The 20,255-nt window shown below is 52.0% G+C and overlaps 2 protein-coding genes across 2 annotated transcripts; both read right to left on the bottom strand.

The window, feature by feature from the left end:
• Positions 1-213: 213 nt before the first annotated feature.
• Aqp6 (aquaporin 6) lies at positions 214-2,822 on the bottom strand. Its single transcript, XM_027949712.1, has 4 exons — positions 2,430-2,822; positions 1,472-1,630; positions 1,129-1,209; positions 214-480 (listed from the first exon to the last, which is right to left on the bottom strand). The coding sequence occupies exons 1-4, from the start codon at positions 2,820-2,822 to the stop codon at positions 214-216; spliced, it is 900 nt and encodes a 299-aa protein (XP_027805513.1).
• A 7,956-nt stretch (positions 2,823-10,778) lies between these two features.
• On the bottom strand, positions 10,779-13,854 carry Aqp5 (aquaporin 5). The gene is made up of 4 exons (XM_027949713.2): positions 13,492-13,854; positions 12,266-12,430; positions 11,732-11,815; positions 10,779-10,922 (listed from the first exon to the last, which is right to left on the bottom strand). Exons 1-4 carry the CDS (start codon positions 13,852-13,854, stop codon positions 10,779-10,781), a joined length of 756 nt encoding a protein of 251 aa, XP_027805514.2.
• Positions 13,855-20,255: the final 6,401 nt, after the last annotated feature.

Consider the following 20,255-nt stretch of genomic DNA (forward strand, 5'->3'; position numbering starts at 1 on the left):
GTAATCCCAGCTACTCGGGAGGCTGAGATGGGAGGATTGCGAGTTCAAGGCCAGCCTGGGCAGCATAGTTAGATCCCATCTTGAAAAAGAAAGAAAGAAAGAAATGTAATGCCAGAGGTAGTGATTGGCACCCCCCCCCCCATCCCTGGTTTACCCTGTTAGGAAGAGACCAAACCTCCTGACCCCCCTTACAATCTACCCACCAGGAAAGCCTCATGTCAAGGTATAGGAGACAAGCTGCCCTACTGCAGGGCTCCTTTCTGAAGCCTGAGGGGCCAAGGCCTGTCTCATACTCACTTCAGCATCCCCTGAACTGGACCGGGATTCTTTCTTCTGGGGTTCCACCCCTACTTTCTCCACTTCTGTGGTGCCCATGAGGATGGCCAGTCGCTCAGCCAGGGTCTTGGTGTCAGGGAACAGGATAAAGTTGTAGATCAGTGAAGCCAGAACAGCCCCTGTCAGGGGTCCCACCCAGAAGATCTGAGGAGACAAAAGTGCGTACCCATCTGTGAGCTATCAGGATCATAGGGTAGCTTTCAGACCTCGCCTACTTTTCTAGTGCTGATTTGGCCTACCAGAACTCTGCCTACGAGAGTAAATTGAGAACCACAAATCCTGCCTCCTGAGCCCATGAGTTGAGGGAACCTTGCTTTCAAGGAGACAGGCCCAGGCTATGCAGCCATGGTTAGGGGTGGTGACCAATCTCCTCATCCACTCCTGCCTCTTTCCTCTCACTCCCCCGTTTTAGCCAAGTTCTGGCTATTGCTGTTTCTGTCTCTGCTGGTGTGTCTATTTCTGTTTGTCTTTTTCTTTATTCAAGTTTGAAAATTGGTCCAGCTGGAAAAAGTAAAGAAGGAAACAGTCAGAACATAAAGCATGGGCCAAGACTGCAGCTCCTGCTCTGGTCCATTTCTCGCTAGTTCACTAGGTGCTTCAGGCTGTTGGATCTGGAAAGAGACGAAGTACAAACCAAATACTCACCCTGGCCTTCCAAGTTTAGGGAAACCTTCACACCCACTCTAAATGACCTGATGGGGGGCCCTTATCTCACTCTGGGGTCCTATCATCTCTATGGCCTCTGCTCAGGCCTTCTCTCCCTTCCCCATGGGTCCCAGCAGAAGGTCTCACCCAGTGGACTGTGAACTTCCCAATGATGACAGCAGGACCAAATGAACGGGCTGGGTTCATGGAGCAGCCAGTGAAGTAGACCTGGGGAGCAGCAAGTGCTCAGTCAGGGTATGAGGGGGCTTGAGGCAGCTTGGTAAAGGACAGTTCCCTCTGCCCTGGCTCAGAGACCCCACCCCCAGCCTAATTTTTCTGGGCTATATCATCAACTTGTAATACCAGACATTGCCTTGGTTCCAAGACATGAAGGCTCCAGGGGAGAGACTTCCTGGCCTTCAGGGCCCTGTAACTTCCCCAAAGAAGGACTCAATGTGTGCATGCATATGATATCCTCTTTGTCCCTTACCCCAATGAGGTGGCCCAATGCCACAGAGGTCCCAATCATGGCAGCCGGGGAGCCCAACGCCTGACGGTTGTCCATGGAAGCAAAGATACAGAGCACCAGCTGCAGGGTCAGAATCACCTCCACTGTCACCGCTTGGCCAGTTGAGGAGCTGTTATGGACCTTGGCAGAGGGGATTACACTGAGTGCACCTGGGCTCTGCCCACAGGACAGTGAACCCCTCTGGGCTTGTCTCCTCCTCAGTTGTAGGGGGTGACACCTCACGCACCCAGCTCTAGGAGCTAAGGAGATCTGTGCAGTGGGATCATAGAATCCCTGGATACTTGCTTCATGCAGAGGTGAGTGGCACCTCTCGCACCCCACCAGTTGGTTGGGGCCAATGGTTTAGGAGGGAGCACAGGCATTCAGGACTGGGAGGAAAGGGAAGGCTTGAGATGCTGGGGATGCATGTTTTAGAGCAGAATGGGAGTAGACCAGTGGGTAGGAGTAGAAGGAGAATTTGAGGAAGCAGGTGGAACAAAAGTGATTGGGAGAATGGGGTGTGGGAAGTGAGGCAGGCTTCAGGGTGTTGGACAGGGAGGAACTTGGGGAAAATGGAAGAGCAAAAGACACAGGGTGGAGCTTAAGGAGGAAAAAGAACGTGTACAGGGGCTGCTTGTTCTACCCACAGCCTCAGCTCTCCCTTGGCTACATCTACCCTTAGACGTCTGGTCCCCCTTTGTGTGGCTTCTCCCTTCTCCTTCTGTTCCTCATACCACAATCCCATTCTGCCTAGATGAAGACCAAAGTCTGATTTCTCTGGGTCCCAGGGCCCAGCTCAGAGCAGGTGTGAGCACATGGCCTAATTGTTTCCTTCTCCCTTCCTTCTGTTTGGGTCTAGCCCTTCACTTTTACCAACTGTTTCAACTCTCTCCTTCTGGCTCTATGGGTACCCTCTGCCCAAGCCCCTCCTTGCACCTACCATGTTGATTCCAAGGGTCCCTCGGATGTCCCCTGGAGTGACCCCATACAGCAGAGCAGCCCCCACAGTAGCCCCTGCCAGCTGGGCAGCTACATAGGCCACAGCCCGGGGCAGAGAAATGTGGGAGCCCACAAGGAAGGCCAGTGTCACAGCAGGGTTAGCATGGGCTCCACTGGCCTTCCAGGTGACCTGCACAGCTGTGGCTGTGGCCAGGTTGAAGGTGATGGCAATTTGCAGCACCGAGGGAAGTGCAGAGGGCCATTGCAGGACCGAGCCCACGCCAAAGAATACATACAGCCCAGTGGCCAGGAACTCAGCAAACAGTGCTCGACTAACAGCCTTCCAAAGCCTACACACCAGCATGTTAGCCCTGTTGCACACCCCTGGTTCCATGCTCTGATGTCTTGTGCCTTGGTGTCACCTCTTTTTCTCGAGGGGCTTCTCTTCTATTCCTCTTGTCTCTGTTCTCTTCTGTCTCCCCTGGTCTCTTGTCTCTGTGTGACTCTAGCTGTCTCACTCTCTGAGACTTCAGCACCCCACTGCACTCCTCCACCACGCTGCTGTCCCAAGGACTGAGCTGGTCAGACTGGCAGGGAGCCTGCAGGTGGAGTTATGTCTGGGTGTGTGGAAAGTGCCAGGGTGGAATGAGGGGTGGTGCTCACGTGCCTGCTCCACCCTGAGCTCACCTGAGAGGAGGGGGCAGGCAGATAAGGAGGAGTCCCAGGGTGCTGAGCTGGAACTTCCTAGGAGGTTTTTCACCCCAGGACCCACCTGACTTGTGCTGCCACAGAGGTCTCGCCTAAGGGCTATGGGCACAGGGGCAACTGTGGTTAGGTTCCCAGTGCCCGTTTAGACAGAGCAAGATCACTCAGATCCCAAGTCCAAGGCCTGCTTCAGAGATTCTTATACATTTATAGTAGCTTTTGCTCTCCTGTCCTCTCTGCCTCCAAATGGGTTGAGCCTGTTCTGCACCCCACCACAAACCCAGTTGTGAAATTGAGCTCTTTCCTCCATTCCCACTTAAAACTTCATTCACAGAATGCAGATGTCAGTAGAGTCAACTTTCCTAAGGGTGTGGGCCAGGAGGCACAGAAGGGGATGATGAAGGAGGGGTTTATCCATAGCTACTCAAGCTGCACCAATCACCACATGCAGCAGTGGGCACCTCTGCTGTCTACCAGTGGGAATTTCCACTGGCCCTTCACACACTTCTGCTGCTCTCTGCCTTCCCCCTGCTTGCCTCCCTCTCAAGACTCAAAACATTCCTCTCTTCTCTCATACCGAGCAGGATAACCTTTTGTGGCTATAGTGGCCCTAAGGTCACACATACCTAGCCTCTCCCCTTTCACCCACAGCAGCATATCAAAATAAACAAAGGTATTCCGCTCTAAGAAGAATCTGAAGAACTGTTGAAAGAATACCCATACCTGCTTTGACCTTGCCCCTGACCATATCCACCTGCCCACAGAGGTCACCTGCTTGTCCTCTGATTTTTGTCTCAAAATCAGTTCCTCACCATCCCCCCTCCATGCACTCCCCTTTTTCTCCAGCTCAGTTGGTGACAACTGGGAAGCATCCTTGGCCCTCCCTCCTTTCCCTGTCCACTGAAAGAATAAAGTCCTGATTTTGAATCCTACAATGACTGTGCCCTCTTCTTGCCTTGCTTCAGCCTTTAGTCAGTCTTCTGCTCCTTTGCTCTGCTCCAATCAATTATCCACACTGCAGCCCTAGTGATCTTTCCAAAATGCAAATTTGATCCTGCTGCTCCCCTGCTGAAATCCCTGCAAAGCCTCCCATCCCTCTAGAAGCTCTGTGCCTAGCTGACGAGGTCCTCTGGGATCCTGCTCCTCCTGCCTCCCCTTGACCCTCTCCTTGCCCTGTCCTTTACCCTCTGGTCCCACCAGAAGAACACCTGCTGTCGCTGCTGGCAAGATGCTCTTGCTTCATCTTAGCTCTTGCCACTCTCTTTGCTTGGGTGACTCCTAACTATCCCTAAGGCTCAGCTTCCATGTCACTTGCTCCTCTTCTGGGTGAGGACCCTCTGTGTGTTCCCACCATGCCTAGACATTTTCATATACACAGGGTGTTGTGGTGTTAACATTGTCCCCCCCACCACACACACACACTTCCAACCATGTGGTGAGATTTAGGGGGCAGGAGCCAAGTTTTTTCATCCCTATGTATAAGTGTCTTGCAGAAATTGGCAATAGTAGGTCCTCGATAAATATTTGTTGAATTAGTGAGTGAATGAAAATTTCTTGGCCTCCTGGAGGCAGATGACTTTGATGTCTGTTTCATTTCAGCATGTTGTTCCTACAGCTTTAGACCTGTCCTTTCAGGAACTGAGGTCTTCTGATAACAAGGAAAACATCCCAACTCTGGTCCACAAGCTCCACCTTCCTCCTCTCTTCCTTCAGTCCCAGTAAAATTCCTCACCCATCCTCTTCTGTTCTTCCAGCTATCCTTGCTGGACGACTCCTTGGCATCTCACCCTGAGCAGGTTCTTGCCAGGGCCCTACTTGCAGCTCCCTGTTCTCTCCACCCCACCCCACCCCAGCTGCATGGCTCCATCCTCACTTCACTCCACACTTCTCTGCCCCCATGTTTGTTTCTGGGCACTGCTGGAGAGACTGGCCAGCCATGCCAATTGCTCCCACCATCTGTCTGACCTCAGCAGGGGCTGCAGCTATGCTCAGCAATCCTTCCACCATCCCTAGGTGACTCTCCTTTCCATTCTTCAAACCTCCCTGACTCTTCAAATACTAGCTCACTCTGGCTGTCTTGCAGCAGAGTGCCAACCTGTTCCTCCCATCCTACCTAGAAAGCCAGGCTATCAAGCCAACTTCTTCCATTCTCTCCCAGTCATGGGCTCACCAACAGCTGCCCTGGGTCCCCATGAGTGCCCTTCTTTTTTATCCACGTCAGAGGCTCCTTGTGTCTTGGCTCCCTTTAAGTGACTGGGGCCTGCTCTTGGTCATTCTCAACTATGGCTTTCACTCCTTTGTCTCCCCTAGCTTCTTACCTGTAATGTCCCTGGGTCACTTGCACACTACACTAACCCCCATCCTGTACTGAAATTGCCATGGCCAGGCCACTGTGCAACCTCTTCTGCCTTCCTCCCCTTTGACCCAATGTGGCACATGCACTGCTGATCACCTCTCACTCTTGAAGCCTCTGGTATCCTGGTTTAGGAGGCAAAGCCATCTATAGGTTCTTCCTACCTCTGCCTCTTGACTGGCTCCTCTTTTGCTCACTTTAATGCCCAGATCTTTGCTCCTGAATCACTGATTTTCTCACTCTTAATGAGATGGTGCCTGGGGAGCCTCATGTGAATAAGTGGCCTTCATACTCTCCATAGACTGTGGTCTCAGCATGGCCTCCAGCCCCAGCCTCTCTCCTGAACTCCAAGTCCATGTGCCACCCCATTTCACCTCCAACTGTCTCTGTTTGCTACATCTCCCCCTAGTGGCTCTGCATTCACTCAGATGACCAGGCCAGAACCAGGAATGATCCAGACACCTTCTCTTCCTTCAACTCTAACTGAGTGGCCAGGCTCCTGGTGGTTCTTTCTCTCATCTGCTACCTCTTCCTATTCCTATTTGCCACTGGCTCAGTTTGGCTCTTTTTATCTCAGGATTACTGCATTTAACCTTCCTGGGCTCTTAGACTATAATATAACCATGCCCCTCCATAATACTCACCTCTATGGCCAGAGATTATTTCAAAATGCCACTCTGGTCACATCATTTCTCAGCTCAAAAACCTTCGGTGGCTCCCTAGTGCCTCAGGTTCAAGTCTGAATCCATCTGTCACATGCAAAGAAGGACCTCTCTCAACATGCATCCTACCCCCTTTACTCCAATTAGGCCAAACATTTATAAAGTTTCCCAAAATGAGCTTTTAAGCCCTCCACACACTGTTTGGAATTCCTTTCCTCCTTGTCTCTTCTTTAAGACTTTGCTTAAGTACAATTCCTCTTTGAAGCCTGTCCTGGTTTCCCCCCTGAGCACGATCAGGGTAAGCTTCATAGAGAAGTCAGGCTTGAGCAGAGCCTGGGGTCAGCGGTGGCCTCTGCTTCCTAAGTGTCTCTCCTATTCCAGTGTAGAATTCCGCCCCTTTCTGGCACAGAGGAGCCATCCAACAAACACCCAAGATAGGAAGGAGTATGGATGAGGGGCACCATGGTGTCTCAGGGTACCTCAAGGGCCCATCTCCCATTCACTTCCCTCAAAAAGGGCCAGTGGAGGGCTTGTTGGACACTTACCAGGTCCCCACATTTGTCATAGCCTCCATTTCTATACCTGTAAAACAGGCACCAAACAGAAGTGATACCTATCTGTTGAGAGCTTGTGATAAGAAAAGTAAAAGCACTGTGCAGCCTAGCACAGTGGTACTTGACTAGTTCCAGCTACCTGGGAGGCTGAGACGGGAAGATCGCTTAAGCTCATGTATTCAAGACCATTCTGGGAAACAGCATGACCTGATCTCAAACAGAGAAAACAAAAATAAAATAAAACAAAAAAGCATTTTGCAATTGCCACCTGTACTGCTGACTAATCATTTAGCTTCTGTGACCTCAGTATCCCCACCTATAAAATAGGGATGATAATCCCCCTGTCCCCATGTGTTGGTAGGAGTAAGTGAGCTGATATCTGGGAAAGTGGTTTCCAATCACAAAATGTCTCTTCAGTGAGACAGCTGTGGGGACTGGGCTAGGGTAAAGAAAGGTCCTGGTTGCTGTGGCAGGTCCAAGACACTCTGGAGCCCATGCTCTGGGCCCTAGAGGCTAAGAACATGAAGTGCAGTGGTAGCCCTTTCCCCCAGCTGACCTGCAGTTATAGCCTCTTTGGGTCATGGCTGACCTGGGTCAAGGAGGTCCTATACCTGCTGAGGGCAGGTGGGCATCCACCTGGGGCCTGTTCCAACTCTGACTTTGCCTGCCTCTGCCAGCTACCCCCAGACCTTGTCAAGACCCTACACTAGGCTGCCTGTAGTTGTGAGCTCTGATTGAGACCCTCTCAGGGTTTGGAGAAGATAGGGAGAGCAGGAGAGAGGGGAGGAGAGAGAATAAAGACATGATAGGAAGATCAAGGTGGCTTCTTGTGCAGCATCTCACTAATACCTACAAAACATTTAAAGTTGGGAGGGGGAGGTCTGATATCCTCACCCATACTTGATAGAGGAGGTTGCCAAGACTGAGAGGAGTTAAGAGAACTGATTCTGCCAGCAATCCCTCCTCCTGTCCATTTATCTAAACAGCCAGACTCTGTCCATTGCCCACCTTTATGCCTCTTCCATCTCTCCATCATATCACCATGTCCACCTTTCACTGGTGAAAACTCGCAGCCCCTGGGGAAATGAGTTGGGGAGATGAAGGTGAGGAGAAGCCTTTTAGTGAAAATATAGGTTCTTCTTGGGTCCCATCTTCAGGTAGGAGGGGACTGAGTATGTGTGTGCTTGGATATGACTACACATGTGTGTGCCTCTCCAAGGATACATGAAGCCAGGCTCATAGGTCTGGTCTCCAAGTGATCCTATGAGAGTGAACGTTGGGGGAGGGTTGCTACAGCTCTGTACATCAGGAATGACCTTGTTTGTGCTGAGGGAAGGGGCACACACACACACACACAGAAGATGCAACCCCTTAAGTAATACTGAAGGTCTGTGTTTGGCTCAGGGCACCAGAGATGTGAGGTTTAGCATGTGTGTGCTCATGGGTGCACAGGTCTTTGTCAGCCCATAGACCCAGTGGCTTATGGAAGATCAGACACAGGAGCACAGCATCCCCTGCTGGTCAAATAGGTCTAATCACTAACAGCCCAAAGCTCTAATATGGATCCTGCCCCACCAACAGGGTCAAACTTCACCTGCTGGAAGCTCAAGACCCTCTGACTGGGTGCCCCATCCATCTCTGAGGATATATCCCCGTAGATTAACTGTTCACTATCACACTGGCCCTTGGGGCTGTCAGAGAAAGGATCATAAATTGCTGGGCTGGAGAAAGGGGCCAGCCTTCCAGTTAGCGAAGGGCACCTCTCTCCTTCTGGGTAGTGGGGTTGTGGCGACTGGGAATACGCTGCTTCCTGGTGGTCCCTGGAGCCCTCTACCTGGCATCCCTTCTTCATCTGCCTAGAGCCCAGCTCCAAGACTTGGGAAAGAGAAAATGCAGGCTGTGGATTCGGTGGATGAGGTCTCCCCCTGCTGGCAAGATCTTGCACTTGGGGACTGGCTCCCTGGGCCTGGGGCAGGTGGCCCAAGGTTGAGAATTGAGGGTGGGGTGATGGGTAGGAAGACCCTAAGGTTCTCACACACACTCTCTGCCACTTGATGTTGACCAGAAGCCAGTAAGCCGTTAGGAGTGACTGGCTCCTGTTCACAGCTGCTAGAACCCAGTTTGGAGGAAAGCTGGGTGGTCTGTGCCTCACCAGCCAGGTCTGTAGCTTTTCCCATCCCTACTAGTACATCTCCTGGCCCTGCTGGCTCCTCCTCTTCTGAAGCAAAACTGAAGACCAAGAGGAGCGGTTCCCATACCAGAGAAGCAGGAGCACAGATTCAGACACTGTCAGGAGGGCAGAGGCATGTGTGTTGCTGGTTTCTTTTCACACTACTGCATGAGCACCTGCCGAGGTGCCTGGCTTTGTTTGCAGCAGCGTCTCACCTCCACCCACTGTCTCATTTTCTCTTCACAACAACCCATGAGGTAGGTAAAAGTATTTCTATTTTACAAATAAGTTAGAGCTCCGAGAGCTTGTTTCCCAAAGTTGTGCAGCAAGATTTGAACTCGGGTTATCAGCCTTCTTAACTGTGATGCTGAGCTGTGTCTTGAGCTGCTCATTTAAATGTGGCTTCTGCTCTCCTCCTCACAGCCAGTCCCAGGCATCTTACTCCCTTTACCTGATTGGATCCCCACAACTACTTATGAGGGAAGCCTTTTTATTCCCATTTCACAGGTTAAGAGATGGAGGTTCAGAGAAGTTAAGGAGAATTCCTGAGCAATATCAGTGGCCTCAGGACAAGAGCAGGTAAGGGCAGAGGGGAAGACCGTGGGAACACTGACAGATGGAGGCTGGAGAGACCTGGGAAAGGACTGGGCTAGGAGCAGCTTCTGGTATGTCATGGGGAATGGGATAGCTCCTCTGAGACAGGTACCCAAATGTCACCTTTTTGAAACAGCAAGGGGCAGAGAAGGGATACCAGGGTTGTTTCTCCTTTGCATGACAGAACCTGGTTGGTCACCTCCTTGGCATCTCGAGGGTCTGTGGTTGGTTTACTTCTTCACCTTGCCTGGCACACCCTAACACTTGTGCCAGACTCTTCTCAAATGGCAGGGACTTGACATGGCTGAGGGAGGAGGGGTGAGTGGGAGAGGGACAAAGGGGGTCCCTTCCTTTACTCCTTGTTCCTGGCCTATTTCTTTTTGATACTAGGGATTGAACCCAGAGGTACTTAATCACTAAGCCACATCCCCAGCCATTTTTTCTATTTTATTTAGAGACAGGGTCTCACTGAGTTGCTTAGGGCCTCACTAAAGTTGCGGAGGCTTGTGATCCTCCTGCCTCAGCCTCCTGAGCTGCTGGATTACATGTGTGCCCCACCACGCCGGCCTCTAATTCTATTTCTATTTCTATATTTGGTCTCCTCTTTTCACTCTCTCCCCACCATTTCCCCATCTCTCTGATCCTCTAGTAGTCCTCTGGCCTCAGCATTCCCTTCTTTGTACAGAGGACTTGTCTTAGGTTCTCTTTGTATCCCGTGGAGATCATAGAGAGGGTATGGGATGACAAAGAGGAGAGGTGTGGGACCAATGTATCCTGAGAGGCCTCTGGGGAGAGATGGAGGCAAAACATGAGATCATTGGTTTATTAGGAAGCCCCCAACCCAAACACCAGCAGCTCACCCGTGCATCCTTGATCAGAAATAAATAAGATGGCATTCAATGAACCAGTCTACTAAGGAGCTTTGGGGGAGGGTCCACTCTCCACACCTAAGGCCTGGTTCTAGCTCTTGAGGGTCTGCAGGTGTGGGGAGCAGATAGCAGCCTCTGCTTTCTGGCCTGACCCTGAAGCAGTCAGCGAGCTTGGCATTATGCTCACAATCTCCAAGGTCTGACCCCACAGCAGCACAATCTGCCCTGTCCCAAAGAGACCCTGTTCCCACCAGACCCCAGCCACTGACCCCACCGGAGCATTTGATCATGGGGTCCTGCTCCCATCTCTAACTGTGCAGCCCAGGAAGCCGGCACCTCCTCCCCAGTCAAGAGAAGGAAGCTTCGTTGTCATAGTTTTCTTCTTTTTTCTTCTGTGGTTCAGGGGCTGTCCCTGCCTGATGCTGGTCAGTGGGCGGTCAGCTCTATACTCTTCCGATGTTCTCTGGCTCATAGGTGCCTTTGATGACTGCAATACGATCACTGCGGCTCAGGGAGGTAGGGAAGAGCAGGTAGAAGTAGAGGATGGCAGCCATGGTGGCCCCCACGATGGGCCCCACCCAGAAGACCTAGTGGAGACAGACAGAGGTCAGAGGCTGAGCCCCAGGCCTCAGGGACCATGACCTTCCACACCAGAGGACAAATCCATGGGTGCTGAGAAGAGACTGACATACAGACTTCCAGACCTCTGGAGGGAACCATCTCCTTGCGCTTTAAGGACAGATACACTAACATCTTATTCCTCAATGACAGAGACGTGGATCACAGACATACAGACTCTCCAAGGAGGTAGACAGATGCCCAGAGGAACAGATCTCTTCCAACCCCACCCCAAAGAGACACAAGTGAACCATCAGAGGGAACAGAAATAGATCCTCAGACAGGGATGGGCAGAACTATCCCCTCCTCATAAAGTGACCATGAGCTCACAAAAGAGGTGACAAACAGACTGTCTAGATGGACAGATCCACAGGAACACTCTCCCAACCCCTCAACAGGCCCAGATAAATAAAACATTAGAGAGAACAGACATATAGATTCCCAGAGGGACAAACAAAATCCTCTGAGGAAATCAACACAGATCTCTTCTGTACCTCTAGAGAAAGTACAGATCTCCTTCTCTAGAAGGACAGACATTCATACACCCACATACACACTGGCCCCTTGTCTCTAGGGGCTCAGGCCACATACACCAACCCTGCCCTTCTTCTAGCCACATCCCATTCCCTTCTCCATCCCCTTCTCTCCAGCCACAGATCCCAGGCCAACCCCCAAGCTCTGGGCCCACAGCATCCAGAAAGTCTGCTCAGTTCTCCACTGCCACTGCCAGGTTTCCAGGCCCTCGTTGCCAAGGAGTCAGAAGAAGGCCCAGACTCACCCAGTGTGAGGGGCTGAACCGATTCATGACCACTGCGGGGCCAAAAGAGCGGGCTGGGTTCATGGAGCAGCCGGTGAAGTAGATCTGGATGGATGGGGACATCAGTGAGGAGACGGGGTCCTCATTCACTCCCATAGAACCCAGACTTCCCAGGGTCACACAGCAGTCCAGGGATTTAGCCAGGTCTCAAACTCCAGTCTTCTAGGACTGGTGACTGTTCCCTGCAGGGATCTTGGCTGTTGGCTTAACCGTGGACTCTATCCATGCCCTCTTTTCTTTTCTGTCCTCTGCTTAGGCTTGATTTCCTGTCCCCACCATCCCACCACACTTCCCCTTGCTCCCATCTTTTCTCAGCCAGGAGAAGGTTTGGGGGATCAAGTCTGGGGCTCAGTAGGGCCAGTCCACCAGCACCAAGACTAGGCCCTAAGCTCTACTTAGGGGCTCACTAGTCTGGAGGGGATGCCATTCTGAGGTACCAGTACTTCTGGGTGCCTCCCCCAAGTGGCACCCCAGTCAAATGTCAGCTCCACTCACCCCCACAAGGTGGCCCAGCGTGACAGACAGGCCAATGGACAGAGCTGGAGAGCCCACAGGGCTGGTGCGGCGGGAGTCAGTGGAGGAGAAGATGCAGAGTGCCAGCTGGAAGGTGAGAATGAGCTCCACTGCCACAGCCTGGCCTGGCGTTGTGTTGTTGTTGATCTGTGGGGTGGGGGGGGGGGTGCTGGGTTAGGTAGGACCCCTGCTGCCTTCAGGTTCTGGGGCTGGGGCAGGAGGAACAGGACCTCTGAAGACACCTGGAGCCTGAGCACCTGGAAGCCAAGCCCAGTTGCCGCCTCAGAGGGGCCATTTATTGAAGAGGCTGTGTACTTCACAGTATGTAGAAGCTTGAAGCTCAGGCCTGTGGCCAAAGGGCAGAGTGTCAGGGGAGCTTTTCTTGGACTCAGTCCTGTCAACGGCTTTGCCCAATCCCCAGCCCCCACAAGCTAGCTTTTACCCTCCCTCCTGTGGGCAGCTGCCCAGTCTGCCTACTGCAAACTGCCCCTGGCCTCCTACCCGTGCCTGACCCGCTGTTGGTGCCAACCTCAAACCCGTCTCTCCAGTGTGGCTGACTCACAGCTTGACAATGGCCACGAAAATCCTCCTCTGTGTTTGATTAATGAACCCAGTTTACATGGGACAGTGGGGTTGAAACTGGGACTGTAGAAGTAGGGAGGCAGCAGCGGGCAGGAGCAGGGGTGAGGAAAAGGGGAACAAATATTTAACAGAGACACTACGCATTGGAGGTGGGGGGTCACATCCATGGTTCCTAAATGTAATCCCCATGACATCTGTTATGGTGTGACCATCCTGGTATAATGACTGAGGAAAAGGAAACAGAGAAGCCAACATCACCAAAACCCAGGATTTCAACCCATTTATCTCCAGAGATTACATTAAAACTCTTCTGCTGAAGGATAGACAAGAGAGGCAAGAAGCCGTGAGGAAGGAGAGAACTCAGAGGTGGAAGGAATAAATGTAGAGGGGAGAGGCAGTACGCCCCTAGAAGAGGGCCAGGTAGGAGCAACAGGAGCGGAGGGGGCAGAGAAGTGAGTGTGAATCAGGATGCTGCGGTCCCTCCAGAGATTCTCTTCCAGGCCTTTCTGGCAAGAGTATGCACTATCTTCCTCTGGTTGTACCCATTTTCAAGAAAGGGCACAGACCTGGTCCTGAGCACACACCAGGTTCCCTGTCCATCCTTCCCCAGTCCTCTGTCCACTCACCGCGTTGACTGCCAGGTTGCCCCGGGCATTGGTCGGCACCAGCGCATAGAGGATGCCTGCCCCGGCGATGGCACCCACCAGCTGGGCTGCCACGTAGAAGACTGCCCGGAGCAGTGAGATCTGGTTGCCTATTAAGAGGGCCAGGGTGATGGCAGGGTTGATGTGGCCCCCGCTCACGGGCCCCAGGGCCTGGGCCATAGTGCCTATGGCCAGACCAAAGGCCATGGAGATCTGCAGAATGGAGGGCAGCGCAGATGGCCACTTGAGGGCTGAGCCGAGGCCGAAGAAAACGAAGATGAGGGTGGCCAGGAACTCTGCAAACACGGCCTTGAGGAAGGCCACGGAGCACACCTCTGTCTTCATGGTGGCCTTGGGGGCCCGGCGGCAAAGGCCGCGACAGGGGGCGGCCGTTCGGGCAGTGGAGGCGGCGGGGGCAGGGGTCTGGCTGCGAGGCGCCGCGCGCTCTCCAGCGCCCACTCCGTGGCTGGCTGCCTGGCGCGGGCCGGCCAGGGGCGCGTTATATAGAGGGCGGGCGTCCCGCAGCGGGACTAGCGCGGGGGGGCAGTGGGCGGCTCCCGCGCTCGGGGCCCAGGGCAGCGCGCAGGGCACAGACCTGGCGGCAGCCGCCCGTTCGCCGCCGCCCCGGACCCCGCGCGCCCCCGACCCGGCGCCTGCCCCCCCGCCAGGGCAGCGGCGGACCCGCCCGGGCCACGTGACCCAGGCCGCAGTGTAGACGGGCCCGGCGGCGGAGTACCCACGCATGGTGCTCTCAGAAAAGCTCCCGCGCTCTAGTCCGCGATGTGTGTCCGGAGCTCCTTGGGAGATGTGGCGAGGTGTGGACTCTCCAGGCCGACAGCGCCCTGGAAGTCTATCTCCGCTGGGCCTTCACCTCCGGCCGTGGTCTTCGCCTTTCCTTCTCTTCAGTTCTTTGGTCCAGCTTCTCCTTTTCCTCCTGCGATCCGAGCATCCTGACCCGGCCTCACCCACGGCTGGGCTGGAGTGATGCGGTTCCCTGAGGACAGCGCCTCTTAGCTCCCTGCCAGCGGGTGGTGGAGGCGGTGCGGCCGTCGTGGGCCTCTCCCCGGCCCGGCCCGGCCCCGGCTGGAGCGGGGGCGTTAGGACCAGAGGCACTGTGCCAGCCTGCCCTGGCGATTAGCAACCTCCACGCCGCGTGTCCTGGCAGTACCGGGCTACACAGCTGACTTCCAGAGGTGCCCTCCACGGCTGCTTTCCCAGGGCACAGCCCTCTTGGGGATCCCGCGAGTCTGCTGGAGTTGGGTGCTGCGAGTTACCCTTGTCAATAGGACAGGAGGGGGGCCAATTCGGGTTTATTTTGGAGTCAGGGAAAAAGTCCTGGGACTCTGGCGGATCAGAGAGGACAGAGGCACCGCTGACCTTCCATGCGGGTCTCGGCCTCCCCCACCTCCCTTCCATAAGTCTTGCACTATGGTTTCAGCTTTTCCTTCTCTTCCGCCTCCTCCTCTCTCCCCCTTTAGTCACTACCTTTGAACACTCCCTAGGTCTTGATTTCGCTCTGCTGCATTCTCTCTGCTTCTTATCCCTCCCCTGTCAGTCTTTCCCTGGGCTCCATTAACTGATGTTCTCGTCTTTTTTTTTTTTTTTTTAATGTTTATTTATTTTTTTAGTTGTAGTTGGACACACTACCTTTATTTCATGTATTTAAATGTGGTGCTGAGGATCGAACCCAGGGCCTCGCACGTGCTAAACGAGTGCTCTATCATTGAGCCAAAACCCCAGCCCCAATCTTGTCTTTTTACCTCTCTTAATCTCTGTCCCTTTCCCGTCCTCTGTCTCTTCCCTGCTTTCTTTTTCTCAGTCTGTCACTCCTCAGTCCTTCTCCCCTTTCCTTTTCAGTCTTTCAGTCTGTCTTTAAATTATCTCCCTCCCTCTCTCTCTCACACTGTCATATTCTTTGTTTTATCCTTCCTTCCTTCCTTTGACAGTCTAGGTTTGTCTCTATTCATCTTTCTCCTATTTCACTTCTGCCTCTTAATTTATGTGTCTTCTTGTTTCTGTCTTCACCTCATTCTTGGACTGGGCAACACTTTCTTCCAGTTTTCCCCAACCCCCAGCTCCTAGTCCCTCTCGTGGCTCCTCTCACCCCTCCTCTCAGCCCTCTGTCTTCCTATGGCCAGGTTTGGCATGTGGGGAATGAGCTTGGAGGGCTCTTCAGAGCAAGGATCCACCCTCAGGATCCTGGTAAAGGAACTACACCCCCAACCCCACCATGTATGTTTGAGAAGCACTTAGCACAGTACCTGGCATAGAGGAAGTCTCAGTAAAGAATTCTGCTGTGGGTATTAATTTTAAAAGCCACCTGAGGATTTGAGCCCTAGGGTACAGCAGAGGGAGAGAACAGGTGTCTTCTGTCAGTTTGTCCAACTGGGGCTTTGGGGAGGAACACACAGGAAAGCCAAGGACCTGGTATGGGGCTCCATAGCAGCAAAGAGGCCAAAGAAAACAGGGGCCAAAGAAATCCCGCTATTGTTCCGACTCTGCTCTGGCATTTCCTGCTGGAGCTGCTCCTCCCCCACATCTTTCTTAAGACAGGAGGGCTGTATGTCCTTTCTCATTTGTGTCCAACGAAGGGCCCTAACCCCAGCAGAACATGGCAGCTATATGTAAGATTTTCTTCAGGGCTTGGGGCTCAGATTGGACAATGACCCTGATGATCCCAGAGGCCCTGGGGTCAGACTCCACTGCTAACTCCTCTTCAGTCTAACTTTCCACCTTTTTTCTCATCCTTTCTTCTCAGCACTGTCTTTATGAATTCACAAGTCTCCAGCTCCGTCATTTTGGAGTGGGCAGAACTCAGAAGTGCTCACAGGAGGCTGAACCAATCTGGGAAACTTCTACCTGGGGATTTGAACTTAGTCCTTTTCAGCTTATGAAAGATAAGAAGTTGTTCTTGCCATTTTATTGATTCAGAAATAATCTATAAAATTATATTTAAATTGACCTCTAGGGGCTGGGGATGTGGCTCAAGCGGTAGCGTGCTCGCCTGGCGTGCGTGCGGCCCGGGTTCGATCCTCAGCACCACATACAAACAAAGATGTTGTGTCCGCCGAAAAAAAAACTAAAATAAATATTTAAATTCTCTCTCTCTCTCTCTCTCTCTAAAAAAATAAAAAATAAAAAAAAAATAAATTGACCTCTACTGTTTGATTTAATTCCAAGCTACTTTGTGAAGAAAACTAAACCCAGAGGTTACTTGCTCAGGATCACACAGTGACCTGAGATGGGAACCACAGGTTGCTACACAGACTTTGTCATCAGGAGTGGACCTGGTGAGGCTAAGGGAGGTCAAGATTACTCACAAGAGGCAGCTGATTCTGTTTCTTAGGCCTGTGCCTGAGGTCCTTCCATCTCTCTAATATTAGGGTTACTGTGTCCCCAGGTTGTTATAAGAAACTACTGGAATTATTATGTCCTGAAATTGTGTTTGCACTGAGCATTCCAGGTCCTGTCCTGTTACCTCTAGAGGAATGTGTCTCCCTGAGAGAGAGATAGATCTCATCACTGTGACAGTGGGAACTGGAATCTCTCAGGGAAATCCTCTCCTTTGGATTCCTTGAGCTGCAGTAGAAATGGTAGGGAGCCTAGCCTGTCTTCTGGCACCTGGACTGTATTGACCATTTCCAAGTTGTGGAACAAACAGCACTTACTGACAAATGAGCATTTATTGAGAGCTTACTATATGCAGAGCACTGTGTTAGATAAGACCCATAAGGGAAGATAGGAGAGTACCATCCAAGAACTGGAAGGAGCCCTGTCCACAAAGGGTTTACAATCTAGCTGGGAAGCATTGTATTATATAAACAGAATCACAGCTTAAAGATATTAAAAAAAAAAAAAAAAGCAAATTTGCAGGTACAAAGTCATTTGGCACAAAATGGGAATGTGGGTGACCTGTGTAAATCTACATCATGTACAACCAGAAAAATGAGAAGTTATACTTCATTTATGTATGATGTGTCAAAATGCATTCTACTGTCATGTATAACTAATAAAAAAAGAAGAATGAAATAATGACATTTGCTGGTAAATAGACAGAAATGGAAAAAAAAAAAAAAAAAGGAATGTGTGGATGGATGCCGCTGGGACCAAGTGGTCAGCCACCTCCTCCTCTCAACTCAGGGCCTTCTCTGTCCCTAGCTGGAGGTCTGTCCACCTGCCTCCATGCTGCCCTGCCTCTGTCTGGTTTGGGTGTACCTGATCTCCACCTTCCTCCTGACCAGGTGCTCTTCAAGGGCAGAAACTAGCCTCATGTTCTTTGTCATTTCCTCCCTATCCCGCTACCACCCTTTCCAAGGGTCTGTGTCTACCACAAGACTGTGGGCTGGGTTGGGCTGGGCTGGACAAGCCCAGCTGAATGTTCTAGTTTCTGCCAGGGCCTCCCAGGAGGAGCCTAGGGCTTGCCTCAGTGAAAAGATCATGGGATTTTGTATAATAATACCTGACTTCAATCTTGACTCAGTCACTGTATTCTAACTGTGACTTTAGGCAGGTCTCTTAGCCTCAGATTCTGAATCTACAAGATGCGGGGAACCGTATTTACTCTTCCTATCTCACAGGGTTGGGAGGTTATCACAGGGATTCCAAGGAAGTGCTTTGGAAATAGTTTTAAAGCTTATATGGGACTGGGGAACTTGTCCTTCCAGAATCTGTCTGAAGTTTTAGGATTAGATGAACTAATGCATGTGGGTCGGCCAGCATAGTGGCTGCCAAACAGAGATTCTTAGTAACTTGTCAATTTCTCATCCACTCCCATCACATGGAATCCTGCTTTGACCTTTGGTCTTAATATGGGCAATGGGGGCTACAAGTGTAGGGGAATCTCACATTTAGTTTTGGGGGAGATGCAATGCAGGAAGCAGTACAGAGAGAAATTCTTGGCACCTTCTAGAGGGGTTTGGTGGAGTGAAGCAGGGTGGACATAAGGTAACTTTCTGCCTTTGAACTTCCAGAGCAAGGGCACAAGCTGCCAGGAGGACAGCTCCAGAGGTCACTGGAGTCTCTGACTCTACCCCTCCCCAGCAGTGAGGCCAAGTTTCTTTTACCAGCTGTGGGGGTTTGGGAGGGTCCTCTCCATAGCACCTGTGACACAGGGCAGCCTTTTACTGACTCTAAAGAAAGTTCTGGTCCAGAAAGACAAGAAAGAGCCTAGCTGAAAAGGGGAATAGTTACAGAGATTCCTCATGCCACAGACCATCTGTGAAGGGATTGGAGGGGGCTCAGGTGAGGGACACAGAGGGAGCTTGGTACAGTGCGGGACAGACACAGACAAAAGGCTTGAAAGCCTGGGGGCGACAGAGAACATGGAAAAGTGGGCTCTAGGTGTGATTCCCTGGGTTAGTTATGCAGCAGGCTGGAGAGGGAGGAGGGAGGGGATGGATGGGCTGCGAAGCCGGAGGAAGGAAGAGGAAGAACCGCCAGTTTGTGCTCAGGGTAAGGGGAGGTTCAGAGGCTAGACCAGGATGGAGCCAGCCCCAAACCCATTTTCTTCTGCCTGGACCTGGGGCTCCCACGCAATGAAGGAAATAGAGGAGGCTGAGGGTCAAGGCCCTTTGCATACTCCTCCCATCCGAGGAAGCAGAAATAATGAAAATGAACCTAATAATGCGTGATAATGGTATTAAGAATTACAGTTCACACAGCATCTTTACATGCATCATCTCACTTAATCCCAGTTAATCATATCTGAGAAACATTGCTCTGGCTTGGAAAATTTAGAAGCCTGTGTTCTAGACTCAGACCTGCTTCTGCCTGGGCAAGTAATTTCCCTTTTCTGGTCCTGAGAGTCCACAATGATAACTGTCCTGTGGTGGGTGCCAGAAATGAGTGGAGCACAGCAAGGAGAGGAAGGGACAGAGGGAACAGAGAGTTCTGAGGGAAGGAGTGCTGCCTGGCGAGGAGGGCAGGTGACAGAGGGGTGCTGCCTGGTGCCAGGGATTGTATGCCTGAGTGCCTTGCCCAGCCAGCTATAGGTGTGTGCTGGGCGAGAGGGCTCACTTGCGAAACTGAGTGTCTCCTTTCAAGAAGTGTCCAGTTGCAAATCTCCCCGCTCTGAGACAAAGGCCAGAGGCCCACAAAGGGTTTTTGTTTCCTCTACCCAAGTGCAAGGCTAATCTCTGGGTCTGGGGCCCCCATAAGGGTTGTGTACAGACTCACACACAGGTGTGCATACACATATAATTGCTTTCCCCTTTGAAGATTCCTCCCTCAGGACAGGAAGGAAATCCTTGGCTACTCAATTCTCCTTTTTCCAGAGGCCATTTCTAAAGGAGCAGTTCTCTGGTGATATTTCTCTGCCTCCAGCAATAAGTCCTGCCAAATCTTGAGGCCCAGCCCAGCAACTTGGGAGAATTTTCCAGAACAGGCAGGGTAAGGGGTGGAAATTAGAGCCCACTCTTCCCTTTCTTCTGGAGATGACTGGTAGGGAGGACTCATTCGCTGCAGAGGAAGTGGATTTATTGCAGGTGTGGGAGGAGGGGGGATCAAGGTTAGAAGCAAGAAGTCCCCAGTCCTGCATATACTTGCACCACTGTAGTCATACTGTTCACACTCAGGAGTGTGCAAACCCTGCATCTGAGGACAAAGAAACTCGGGGATGAACACACATTGCATATTAGCAAAACTGGATGCACCCATCCCAGAACCCCAAGGTTGGGTTTGTGCACTCCTCACCCAGAACTTGGGTACAGGCTCTCCAGAGCTTTCAGCCCTGGCCCACCTGCCCCTCC

The sequence above is a fragment of the Marmota flaviventris genome, chromosome 3 (genome assembly GCF_047511675.1).
Source record: "Marmota flaviventris isolate mMarFla1 chromosome 3, mMarFla1.hap1, whole genome shotgun sequence".
Lineage (NCBI taxonomy): Eukaryota > Metazoa > Chordata > Mammalia > Rodentia > Sciuridae > Marmota > Marmota flaviventris.

Coding starts and splice junctions, on each gene's coding strand:
- Aqp6 (XM_027949712.1), bottom strand. CDS start 2,822: ATGGAACCAGGGGTGTGCAACAGGGCTAACATGCTGGTGTGTAGGCTT. Junction 1,631..2,429: donor GGACCCTTGGAATCAACATG/GTAGGTGCAAGG, acceptor CCCTCTGCCAAG/GTCCATAACAGCTCCTCAAC. Junction 481..1,128: donor GGAAGTTCACAGTCCACTGG/GTGAGACCTTCT, acceptor TTGTCTCCTCAG/ATCTTCTGGGTGGGACCCCT.
- Aqp5 (XM_027949713.2), bottom strand. CDS start 13,854: ATGAAGACAGAGGTGTGCTCCGTGGCCTTCCTCAAGGCCGTGTTTGCA. Junction 11,816..12,265: donor CGCTGGGCCACCTTGTGGGG/GTGAGTGGAGCT, acceptor CCATCCATCCAG/ATCTACTTCACCGGCTGCTC. Junction 10,923..11,731: donor GGTTCAGCCCCTCACACTGG/GTGAGTCTGGGC, acceptor TGTCTCCACTAG/GTCTTCTGGGTGGGGCCCAT.